This window comes from Priapulus caudatus, unplaced genomic scaffold (genome assembly GCF_000485595.1).
Source record: "Priapulus caudatus unplaced genomic scaffold, Priapulus_caudatus-5.0.1 Scaffold702, whole genome shotgun sequence".
Taxonomy (NCBI): Eukaryota; Metazoa; Priapulida; class Priapulimorpha; order Priapulimorphida; family Priapulidae; genus Priapulus; species Priapulus caudatus.
Genome location: NW_014577763.1, coordinates 95,132 through 108,440, shown reverse-complemented (window position 1 = coordinate 108,440; position 13,309 = coordinate 95,132). Strand labels below are relative to the sequence as shown.

General features: G+C 48.0%; 1 protein-coding gene across 1 annotated transcript in view; it reads left to right on the top strand.

Annotated features, from left to right (window-relative positions):
* The window catches only part of LOC106812929 (dihydropyrimidine dehydrogenase [NADP(+)]-like), a 104,252-nt gene that overhangs the window by 47,740 nt on the left and 43,203 nt on the right, over window positions 1–13,309 (top strand). Inside the window, exons 16-21 of the mRNA XM_014816939.1 lie at window positions 49–213; window positions 1,070–1,138; window positions 1,539–2,319; window positions 3,264–3,823; window positions 6,686–6,806; window positions 7,652–7,914. Coding sequence (XP_014672425.1) covers window positions 49–213; window positions 1,070–1,138; window positions 1,539–2,319; window positions 3,264–3,823; window positions 6,686–6,806; window positions 7,652–7,914 — 1,959 coding nt within the window. The remainder of the gene's footprint in view (window positions 1–48; window positions 214–1,069; window positions 1,139–1,538; window positions 2,320–3,263; window positions 3,824–6,685; window positions 6,807–7,651; window positions 7,915–13,309) is intronic.

Here is a 13,309-nt window from a genome sequence, read left to right as displayed (position 1 = left end):
TAGCAGCAGCAGTCACCATCCCAGGTCTACATCTGTCACTCGTTGCAGGACATCGTGACGAACGTGTCACCACGCATCGTGAAGGGCACGACGTCCGGCTACCTGTACGGACCGGGACAGGGCTCCTTCCTCAACATAGAACTGATTAGCGAGAAGACGTGCGCCTACTGGTGTCGCGCCGTCACCGAGCTCAAGCAGGACTTCCCCGACCGGGTGCGTGGGCTTCTCCGCCGCACGCTGCGTCAATGACGTCTCGCGGCAATGCCGCCGATGTTGACGCCAATGCTGACAATGTCGGCGTCGTTGATGTTGACGGCGTTGTTGATGTTGACGGTGTTGTTGATGTTGCTGGCGTCGTTGATGTTGCCGGCGTCGTTGATGTTGACGGAGTCGTTGATGTTGACGGCGTCGTTGATGTTGCTGGCGTCGTTGATGTTGACGGAATTGTTGATGTAGACGGCGTCGACAATTTTGCCATTTTTGACAATGTCAGCGACGTCAATATTGCCAGCGTCGACAGTTTTGTCATCTTTTACGATGTCAGCGTCATTGATATTGCTAGCTTCGACAGTGTTGCCAATGTTGACGAAATTGTCAGCGTCACTGATATTGTCGTCGTAACAATGTTGACAATGTTGATGTCTCCAGTGTCAATGGCGTCCTTTGCCAGCATTGTCAAGGTGGTCAAAATCGCCAATGCCGCTAATGTTTCCAGTGTCAACAATGTTGCCAGCATTCATAATGTTGCCAACATTGCTGACATTGCCAACATTACTCCGTATACATTGACTATCTGAAGTCCAATGATGTAGAACACTGTATTGGCCGGGCTGGTTGTAGAATATAGCTCGGATCTAATAATTGACTGGTTACCATAAACCGATGTTCTGAGAAAGTCCAGCTTAATAATAACATTAGGTTAAATAATAAGAATAACTTTAGTAATAATCAAGCCGAAACTGTTGATTCTTACAACGGAGATTCGAGATAATTTTCAGTTCATCGGTCTCCGTGGCAACCTGGTTCGTTTGCGGAGGCAGCTGTGTGTAGCAGGTTTTTCTCGTTGCAGGTGCTGATTGCTAGTATCATGTGCAGCTTCATTAAGGAAGACTGGGTTGAGTTGGCACGGATGGCTGAGGTACAACAGTTATACGAATAAATCACTCATCTAGACTAAAACAACATTAAATCTTAAATCTTAAAACATAATACTTAAATTTAATCTTGTAAAAATTAAAGATTAATATTATAGAATATAAATATAATATACCGGGCATAATAGATTAAACATTAATATTAACTTACAAAAGTAACTGGTTGGGAGTGCATATTAAATGTTGTCACTGAAAGAACAGCATCCGATTTGATAATACGTAGTCGGGGGTTAAAATCTGGTCATCCTCTCTGCCCCTTCGAACCCCGTTGGGGGTTTCACCCCGAGACCCCCACTGAAACCGTACCACTTTAAAATTCATTCCGACGTGCCTGATGGGAGGAGAGACGATTCTTCATGTGAGGATAAAGATCAGCGTGGCCAGGTGTTGGTAGGTACCGAGGGGGATCAGGAGCGAGAGGATCGCAGAGAGAATCCCAAGGATCAGGAGGAGGACCATGATGTATGGAACCCGGAAAATATTAGGAGATTACAGGATAAGGACCCTGTGATTGTCTTCTTCAAGGAACGAAAAGAAGCGGCGTTGGACAGACCTGAGTTTGCAGAAATTGCAGGAATGGGATCGGAGGCAAAAGCGTACTGGGGGCAGTGGAATCAATTAGCAGTTCAGGAAGGTAAATTGTATAGACGATGGGAGACGCCAGTCACGCCAACTCATCCCATACTTCAGCTGGTGATACCTAAAGAATTACAAAGAGAAATATTTCAGCAATTACATAACCATCGTACAGCAGGACATCAAGGAGAGAAACGGAGTAGAGCCAGCATTAAGCAACGGTTCTACAGGCCACACTACACGAAGGATATCAAGAGATGGTGCCAGTACTGCACTGTCTGTGCTCGGAGGAAACCTGGAAAAGGGTTGAAAATGGGAAGGTTAAAACAGTCGGAAGTTGGAGCTCCATTCGAGCGGGTGGCCATCGACATCATGGGACCGCTAGAAGAAACCGAGAAAGGGAACAAGGTGATCATGGTAGTATGCGACTATTTCACAAAGTGGATGGAGTGCTTTGCGCTGCCGAATCAGGAGGCATATACAGTAGCGGACGTCTTGGTGACAGAATACATCTGCCGGTACGGGGTTCCGTATCAAATCCACACCGACCAAGGACCAGACTTTGAATCTCGCTTATTTCAAGGAGTCTGTGAGATCCTGCAAATAAACAAAACGAGAACAACACCTTATCATCCTAGGTCCGACGGTTTAGTAGAACGATATAATAGAACCCTTCAACAAATGCTCTCTTTATTTGTTAACCAAACCGAGACGACTGGGATGATCATCTGCCGTTCATCGCGATGGCTTACCGAGCGACCACACAAGCATCTACTGGGTGTTCACCAAATTTAATGATTTTCGGAAGGGAGATACATATGCCAGTGGACGTCATGGTAGGACCACCGCCGGGTACCGTGGGGAAGTGTCCTCATGAGTACGTACAGTGGATCCACGATGTCATGGGGGAAGCCTACGTTTTTGCGAGAACCACATTAAAACAAGCAGCAAACCGACAGAAGCGGGCGTATGATAAAAGTGTTAGGCCAATTACCTTCCAAGAGGGAGAGTTCGCATGGTATTGGTACCCCCCGGGGGTTCGGAGAAAATTAGGACATGACTGGCGGGGGCCATACTTAATCATCAGGTAATTGAATGAACTACTCTACGTCATTCAGCAGGAGCCACGAGCAGGAAGAAAAGTAGTGCACATCGACTACTTAAAGCCCTATAAAACGGAGCAACCATTGGAAGATTGGCGAGAACCCCCGAGAGAAGAGCAGGGGGAGCCCACAGATCATGTCGAGGAAGGCGATGATGAGGGGGAGGAGATCCCGTGGGAAATGCTATTTCAGGAACCGGCGCTAGAAGGGGAGGAAACAACAGAACAGACCTATGAAGCAGATCTTAGTCTGAGGCGGGGGAAGAGAGCCCGTAAACCACCACAGAGGATGGATTTGTAAGGAAGGGGCCTGCCTCACCCAGTGCAGAAACGGCCATTATTTGTTTTGGTTTTGTTTAGGTGGACAGGATGTCATGCAGCGACTCATCGCTTTGGGTTTTTTGTTGTTTTGTTTTGTTTTCTCTACTTAGACTTCCCGATGGAGTTGGAGCTGAGACCGCGAGAGGGGGAAACCATCTCCGGAGAGGAGGAGAGTGATGGCGGCAGGATAGCTCGCCAAAAGAGAGCGACAACTAGATGGGGTCAGTGGCCCGAGGAGATCACCTGCGCCCGGCAGGCCGAGCGAGAGGCAGAACGGGAGGCCCGCTTTCACCTAGCTAGGGCAGGGTGGTCATGTCAACGCTGCTGGGAAGAACAGCACCCAGAAAGGGAGGTGACCCTCCTGGACCTCCCGTTTGCCTGGAGCATGAAGACAGCCGAGGACCAAAAAAAGTCGTCGATAGTCATGGTCACACCAATAGGCATGAACGGCGGACTGCAGCAGGATTCGTTAGAGAGGAGGAAGGAAAGGAGTAACAGAAGAATAATGGAGAGGCGGCAGCAGTTGAGGAAGGGTATGAAAGCAGTGGAGGAGGAAGAATCCTATAGGGAACAGCTGGAGAAGGAGGGGCAGGCAGAACGGGAGCGAGTCGAGAAAGAAAAGGGGAAGGCAGAGGAGAAGTTGAGGGGAGTAAAAGTAGAATTGGAAGAGGCAAAGAAGAAGGAGTGAATAGGTGAAGTGGTATTGAAGGAGGAGGTAGATCGGTTGAGAGAGGGGGTTGAGATGAGAGAGGACCGACTCATCTCGTCGTCGGGTGAAGGAGAAGACTAGAAAAAAGAAAAAGAAAAACATTAAAAATTTCTCCTCCCATTATCTTATAGGCATTATATTTACAGGTAGAATATAGGCGAGAAGAACTATGAGAGAGAGATAAGAATAAGGAAAAAAACGGACAAACGCTAGTAAGAGCTCATATTATTGTTATATCAGTATTATTTGGTTGTGATATTTTTATATACTGTTACTCAGTCTCAGGGAACAAGCTACCTCTCGGTAAATAGATATAGATAAATAGATATATATCATTGGCAGGAAATGATGCTAAATACAGGAAATATTTATATCTTTGGTATACTGTTGAGACTCAATACAGTAAATATCTTTATATAAAACAAAAGGGTAGACAAAACGTTGGGGTAGGCAAAGGCGTATCCGAGGGCGGATACTACTAGAAGTTGGGGGGAGTGTAGAGATTTCGGGTGGTGTAACTCACATGAGCAGTAGACTAGATCAGGATGGATTGAACTCGCAGTATAGATAGAATAACCATATATTGACTAAAGACAGGATAAAATATAGACAGCACATCAATATAACGATCAACACCTGGGCGCAGCCATCTTGGATCATACGGATGGGGTCTAGGGAGAACAAGGGATGTAAGCGAAAACGCAATATATAGAGTATAATAATCAACGCGTTTATGTACTATTAATCAGCATAATATACGAGGAGATTTGAATAGAATGAATAGTCTAGGTTGTCGAAGAGAGGAATATTTACGTAGAAACGAGTTGCGTCAGCAGGGGAGACAATCGTACCAGCCTCGGAATCTGCGTGGGGAGTAGTGTTTTGACGACGCGTACTTAACAACGGCATGTAGGGAGGCGTTGCCAGCTAGGTATATAAGGCGCGCCGAACCGCAGCACAGAGAGTGTTATTTTTCGGTTAGGTAGGAAGAAGAAGGGGAAGAAGGAGAAGAAGAAAGCATTTTAGGTCCCGGGGAGATAGAAAAAGAGGGAATAGGAGAACGGGGTTTCAGGTAGGTAGAACTACGGGTACAAGGAATAAAACGGGAAGGAAAGAAGCACGGGATTTCAGGTAGGTAGAGCCAGGAGCGACTACGAGGTAGACACCCTTGGAGGCTACCTAGGTCTACGCGAAGAAAGGACGACGGGGAGAGGGGAAGATGAAGCCGGCGACGCGTTAATTCTTTAATATTAGTCTAATGGTTAGTTAAACAACGTAACAGCGCTTCACGCTGCACTGATAATCGTGATAACGGCGAACCAGATAACTTATAACGCAAGCTAAGTAGCGTAAGTTACATATACGAGATAAATACAGATCCGCGGCATATACGAATGCAGGGGAATTATTCGTGAGCTAATAAGTAACAATAAAACTATAACCGTACAGTTAACCGAATATAACTGTGTCCTGTTTCACTGGTACAACCTGTTATACGCTACTGCATCACCGTCCTGCCTAACGGCAGGAGCGAACAATGAATTCACACAACTAAACACATGTTAACTATATAACGCCTGTCATACCGTAGTCGGCTACCCCTAGGCCCACTACACTAATAAAATTAAAACAAATGAATCTAAATAAGAATAAATAAATAAAAGAAAGAGAAGATAGAATAAATAGAAGTGATGGAAGGCGAAATGAAAGACAAACATGGCCGCGTGTTCTTCTCAGGTGAATGTGCAGCTTGCCGTGAACATGTCGCGTGATGTGAACATACTGCGTGCCGCGAACATGCCGCGTGCCGTACCACAGCCTCAGATACTAGCTCACATTGCCTTTTAAGCATTGCCTACATACACATACTACAGCTCATAGGGTCTATGTCTCCCAGGTTACTGCCGGAATGTACCGTGGGTACGGTCTGGTATACCGAAACGTACCCTGGTAACTATCTGATATGGTTAGGGTTAGGGTTTGGGAGTAGGCATAGGCGACTCCTTAGACTCGTTAGTGGAGTAGGCGAGGTACGGTCCGGCATATTAGATAGTTACCAGGGTCCGGACCGTACCCAGGGTACGTTCCGGCAATACCCAGGGGGACATAGACCCTCTCAGCCATACTAAATGTCCTTAAACATACATATACATTTCCCACTTCACACTATTGCCTATTAAACAGAGCCTTTCTTCTTGCAACACATTGAACATTGTACAAGGCCATTGTTTTGCTTGATTAGGATTGTGTTACTGAAAGATTCGTGCTGTGTTCGATTGCGTAGCCGCGGTGTTTTTTTTCCGTCTGGCATCATGAAAATCTTTATGTTTGTAAATCTTTGATTTCCTTGCTGACAATCCACGGATCTCGCCGGCAATCGAGAGAAAACATTTGGGCCAGAAAAGCAGCAAAACTAAGAATGAAACGCATTTCGTATGCCCGACTATTAAAGAACATGCGTTTTAGCGTGTCGGTAATGCATTGTACGTTTTTTTGAACCGGTCAGGTAGCTTTGTACCCAACATGCAATCTTTATGCATTTATTTTTTAGTCCCTTTTTCTCCGTTTTTTTGATCATGCAGGACATGTTAAGTAACGACTCGGCTTCGCTAGTCGACGCATATGAACGCGATGCCCTACTCGTTTACCGCATCTTTGATCTTGCAGCTGCGACGATGTGTAATATCCCGAATTAATCAGGATCATGGGACGTAATTTCCCGGCCTAGCATAATTGGCGCGTAATCCAGGTGCATATTATCTGAGTGAGCGCTGTTTCGCTCTTCCTCGCGTGTGTTCGTGACGCGCTCTTCGTTCGTTACAGGATCCTGAGCTAGTGAGGAACATCTGTCTGTGGGTGAAGGATGCGGTGAAGATTCCATTTTTCGCTAAAATGACACCCAATGTTACGGACATCACTGTCATCGCTACGGCCGCCAAGGAAGGTACGAGGATTGCGATGCAAACCAACAGAGCAATATGTGTAATTTGCACAAGACACGACACATTCAGCGCGAATATATGCAAATAATAATCGTCCCCGAGTTTTGAATTAATAGAGATATTTTGATTTCACAGTTGCCCAGTCAATCTACTTAAAAGCATTCAGTGCTTCAATGGACAATTGGGGGAGGGGGGCAACTAATCAAAATGCTGCCCATTTTGATCTTTTTTATTCGTTGCACGGCTGACATTTTCAGTCAGTGCTGCAAGTTTCTCGTTTAGCTATACTTCTGTCTGCTCCTGTTTAGACTGTAAATTTTTCTATCTACCTCTTCAATCTACCGAGCACTGTAGAGTCGCAGAGAATTTGTAATCTATTTTGTAATCTCCAAACGATATCTTCTCCACGTGAACGGCCGAATTTAGGTCAGAAAAACGCACACAACAATCTCACGGCGGGCACAGACCCCCCCGCAACCTCGACCCACTTCGCGCGGGTGGAAAAAGGCCTTGGGAATCTTGGGGGCGGGCGAAAAAAATATACGACGTGAGGCACGAAAAAATGGTTGCCGTGACGTCGTCTGCACTGTTGTTTCGGCAACCAACGTGCCGGGGCTGACAAGGATGCTCTGTTGTTTTAGGCAAGGCGGACGGCGGGATGGAGGGCTGATGGGGATGCTCTGTTGTTTCAGGCAAGGCGGAGGGCGTGTCGGGAGGCTGATGGGGATGCTCTGTTGTTTCAGGCAAGGCGGAGGGTGTGATGGGGGGGGCTGATGGGGATGCTCTGTTGTTTCAGGCAAGGCGGACGGCGTGTCGGGAGGCTGATGGGGATGCTCTGTTGTTTCAGGCAAGGCGGACGGCGTGACGGCGATCAACACCGTATCGGGGCTGATGGGACTGCGCAGCGACGCGTCGCCGTGGCCCGCGGTCGGCGGCAAGAAACGCACGACGTACGGCGGCGTCTCGGGCAACGCGATCCGCCCCATCGCTCTGCGCGACGTCTCCTCCATCGCGAGGGCTCTCCCCGGATTCCCGATACTCGCCACGGGAGGGATCGACTCCGCCGAGGCCGGGCTCCAGTTCCTGCACGCCGGTGCCACCTTGCTGCAGGTAGGTGCGCGGAGACCAGGGGAATTTTTTTTTCTCCTTTGTGTTACTCCATTTTTCTCCAAATTTTTGTGTCCAAAATTTTTGGGGGCTACTTTTGACATTTTGATGGCTACTTTTTAACCCTTCTAGAGGCAGAGCGACATTAATGTCGTCTCCCGTAGAATGGGCAGAACGACATAAATGTCGTTTTTACCAAAGCCATTTCTAACAGCCTCTCTGATTGGCTAAAGCTTAGATTTCAATGTTTAGTTGGTCTGGTTATCACGAGAGGGCTCTGATGTTCACGAAACTGCACACTTTAGGCTGAAATCATGGTAAATGTTCATTGAATCACCAAATTGACAAGGTTATAGACCTGGAAGTAAAAAAGTTGTTTCAAGATGGCGACCTCCAGTAAATCACCATGTCGTTCTGTGCGAAATAGGCCCCGTTCGTTTAATATACAGCAAGTTGTGGGACTTCTATCTGATTCTGATGATGAAGATGAGGTTGTAGATAGTGGTAGTGACCTAGATCCCAATGATTTCCCTGGTTCTGACTCAGAATCAGGTAATGAAAATGAAAATGATGATGTGCATGCTTCTGATTCTTCTCTTCTGGACTATGCAAGACATGCTTCCCACAATATCATAAGTAAGGTAGGAAAATGCACGTTTTCTACTCTTATTGGCTCTTACAGTGTATTCATGTATAATCATAATGATTTTACCATGATTTCAGCCTCAAATAATGCCCTAAAGAAGTTTAAATCAAAGTTACCCGTTTTTAGGTAAAATTTGGGAATTAATTCGCCCAAATCACTATGTATTTGGGCAAAAACCTGCCTCTAAAAGGGTTAATAGTCAAATTTATGTAATTATTGGCTTCTCAGATGGTTCTCGCATTTCTACTGGAACAGTCGGAAATTTTACGGGGGCGACTCTTTCATAATACGCATGAAAAAATCGCCCTCATCATTGAAATTTTGGGGGTGATTTAGAACCTAGCGAGGGCGCCACTTTGGTGCATGTAGGTGCGGTGTAGTGTAGGGAGAGCGTGGTGGCGCCACCTTGCCGCAAGTATGTACGGTGGCGCCACCTTGCTGCAGATAGGTGCGCTGTAATGTATAGAGATTTCGTGCCTGCACATGAGCGGTTTTTCCATTGTATGGTTTGCTTGTTTGTACGCGTGTGTGTGCGTCCGTGTGTGCAAGGCTTTACTTAAACGTGTACGTGTATGCGTGTGTGCCGGGAGCATGCGTATCTGCTTGCATGCATCTTTGTGTGTGCATAGGCGCAATATATTCTATTTATGTATCTCCTGTCTGTCATTGTGAACAATAGATCTGGATACAAACATTCATTAAAAAAAACCAAACAAAGTGCAGTTGATGTTTCCATAGTGAGATATTTTATCGACATGACGGCTAGAATCATTAAGCATGTAGTTCCTATGCTTCGTTGCACTCTCCCATGCCATTCTGGCATCGCCCCGGCAGTAGTGAACGTTTAGACCTTTTCTCCAGCTAGCTCCGCTCCTGTCGTCACACCGAAACACAAGTCTCACAAATTTGAGGTTATTGAGGTCTTGTATGCGGAGAATCTCGTGCGAAACCTACTCGTATTATGATTGTGTCGTGCGCGACGTGACACGCTGCCTGATTTTGTGAAGGACGATCGAGGGCGGTCGGGACTTTTTGAAACCGAAATTTATCATCACGCATGGGTTGTTGCCGCAGTAAATGCGCTATCGTTTCACTCTGACATTTAGAATGAAAACGATCTGTGACGCAATGTCAGCGTTTTTTGCTTCGCTCGCCGCGACGGTTCGTCATCAACGTCACTCGTATTTCGTGCGCGGGTCACATAATATTACACAGCACGTTTGCGTGGCATACGAATAAAGCGTATGGACACACACACACACATATACTGTATATATATATATACACATATATACATATGTATATATATGTACATATATACATATACGCTTTAGTATCAACATGAATGTCTCATGTCGGCTCGGCTGTGACTACGGGATGTGAATAATTTCACCCGATTAGAACCCACTCAGCTTATGCATTCACTGCTCCAATTACTGTCCGTTGTGATTAGCCACCGGTGTTACCACACATAGAGCCCGGCTGCACGTAATTCCATGGTGACGTGTCTAACAAGCGGAGCGATAACGGCAGTAATGGCTTCAATCACTTACGCGCATCTCCGATGGTAATGCGCAGCGCGTGCACTCGTGACGATATATAAACACCGGGTCAATACTCCCACTGGTCACTTGGCCTACTCCACTGATTGAATGAACATCGGGTGACTGTCGTTGGTATCGTCCACCATTGTAGCCGTACGAATAGGCCGTTGCAAAGTCCTGACCTCCATAAGGCATCCATGACCACTAGAAGGCATCGCTGACCACTAGATGGCATTGGTAACCACAGTCGGGCATCACTGCCCACTAGATGGCGTAACTGACATCGCGAGAACGTTGCTAATCGTGCAGGAAGTATCGATGACTTCACAGGAAATATACGATGGTCGTTGGGATGCGTGCCTAGCCTCTAGGTGGAATTGTCAATCTTTAGTAGGTTTTCATCACCACCAGGTGGTGCTGATCGCCCCCAATAATGACCTATAGATGGCGTCTGCAACCTCTATGGCGTTGCTGACTCCCAGGGGTGTTGGTGACATCGGGGAGGGGCCGGTGACATTCAAGAACATCGGTGACCTCCAAGAGTCCTTGATGTCCTCTATGTGATTTCACCGGCCGCCAGGGGCAGTTAGCAACCATCAGCAGGTAGACGATCAGGGCTGCGGCAATGCTTGAGTGTACGGTGTCCGCGCGCGGCCGCTCGCCACCGCTCACGACCGCCGCCAGGGGGCGTCCTCATGCGGGCATCATCAGCAGGTAGACGATCAGGGCTGCGGCAATGCTTGAGTGTACGGTGTCCGCGCGCGGCCGCCCGCCACCGCTCACGACCGCCGGCGACTCGTTCATCTCTGAAATCAAGTTACAAAGCCGCGTGTGAGTTACCAGCATGGCAGCAGTATCAGCCACGCCATTTACAGCAGTAGCAATAGCAGCCACGTCGTTTACAGCAGTAGCAGTAGTAGCAGTAGTAGTAGCAGTAGTGAACATGCCGCGTGCCGCGAACATGCCGCGTGCCGTGAACATGCCGCGTGCCGTGAACATGCCGCGCGCCGCGAACATGCCGTGCTCCGTGAACATGCTGTGTGTTCTTCTCAGGTGCTGAAGAGCGGAGAGAAGATCAGTGGCATGGAGTTCCTGAGGAACGAGCAGGCAGACGACGGCAGCTGGTGCCCCGACCCTGAGCAGTCGATCCGTCTCAAGGCCAACTATATCATCTCTGCTTTCGGCTCCGGTTTCTCCGACGACGACGGTAAGAGAATCTTCCTGGCATCTCCCTCGACCTCACGAGTATATATAACGGTCGTGGCGTGTCGCTCCACGCACATATTTGCGATAGAGATTTCTCTTTTTAGAGTGGGCTTTTGCGCCGGCGCGATTTTGCGACCGGAGTGACTCGTTTGCGTGTGTGATTGTTTCGCTCTACTCGTCGTGCGAATGTAGTGAGAGGGTTTTGCTCGTGGTCGGTTGTTGTTTGTGCGTATCTGTTTGGATGGGACTGACCATGCAGCTAATTAGTTCCACAGCATAACACATATACATGCACGCGTATACACAACATATACACGTTGTTTATATGATACCTTATTAGTCATACTACATGTATTTCTGTTGCAACATGCTGCGCATGGCTCGATTGTTTAGATGAACATCAAACCAGCGATCTGATTACATTTATTACAAAAAATAGCTACTAAAATAACAACAAAAACATTTTTAACGAATTAAATATTCTTTCGAACCTGCTGTATTAGATATAGGTGAATGATTCCAGACGAGTATGAGTCCGTTGCAGTTCAAACTCTGGGGACTTATTTTTCTTAAAAACAATTTTTACACACTATACCGTTCCTCGTGTCTAACAAGTGAAATACGGCAATGATTTGTTCTCTACGTTAGTGAAACAAGCGAGAAATCTATTGTAGTTCAACGTCCAGCGATGGGTTGGACATTTTTATTGTTACTCGCCATGAGCATCCCCCGATTGTTCTCCCCTCTTTCGTGCGAAATCACGCATCTTTCCTGCGAAATCACGCCTCTTTCCTGCGAAATCATGCCTCTTTCCTGCGAAATCACGCATCCTTCCTGCGAAATCACGCCTCTTTCCTGCGAAATCACACATCTTTTCTACGAAATCCCGCATCTTTCCTGCGAAATCACGCATCTTGCCACGATTCTTCTCCATGAAATCACGCATCTTGCCACGATTCTTCTCCATGGTGCCGTGAACATGCCGCGTGCCGTGAACATGCCGCGTGATGTGAACATGCCGCGTGCCGCGAACATGTCGCGTGATGTGAACATGCCACGTGCCGTGAACATGCCGCGTGCCGTGAACATGCCGCGTGATGTGAACATGCCGCGTGCCGCGAACATGCCGCGAACATGCCGCGTGCCGTGAACATGCCGCATGCCGTGAACATGCCGCGTGATGTGAACATGCCGCGTGCCGCGAACATGCCGCGTGCCGTGAACATGTCGCGTGTCACGTGCCGCGAACATGCCACGTGCCGCGAACGTGCCACGTGCCGTGAACATGCCGCGTGCCGTGAACATGCCGCGTGTCGTGAACATGCCGTGTGTCGTGAACATGCCGCGTGCCGCGAACATGCCGCGTGTCGTGAACATGCCGTGTGTCGTGAACATGCCTCGTGCCGCGAACATGCCTCGTGCCGTGAACATGTCGCGTGATGTGAACATGCCACCATGTTCGCGGCACGCGGCATGTTCACGGCACGCGGCAAGTTCACGGCACGCGGCATGTTCGCGGCACGCGGCATGTTTGCGGCACGCGGCATGTTCGCGGAACCTAGTATGTTCACATCACGCGACATGTTCATGGCACATGGCATGTTCACGGCACGAGTCATGTTCACGGCACGCGGCATGTTTGTGGCACGTGGCATGTTTGCGGCACGCGGCATGTTCACGGCACGCGGCACGTTCACGGCACGCGGTATGTTCGCGGCACGTGGCATGTTCACGGCACGCGGCATGTTCACGGCACGCGGCATGTTCACGGCACGTGGCATGTTTGTGGCACACGGCATGTTCACGGCACGCGGTATGTTCACGGCACGCGGCATGTTCGCGGCACGCAGTATGTTCACATCACGCGACATGTTCACGGCAAGCTGCACATTCACCTGAGAAGAACACGCGGCCATGTTTGTCTTTCATTTCGCCTTCCATCACTTCTATTTATTCTATCTTCTCTTTCTTTTATTTATTTATTCTTATTTAGATTCTATTT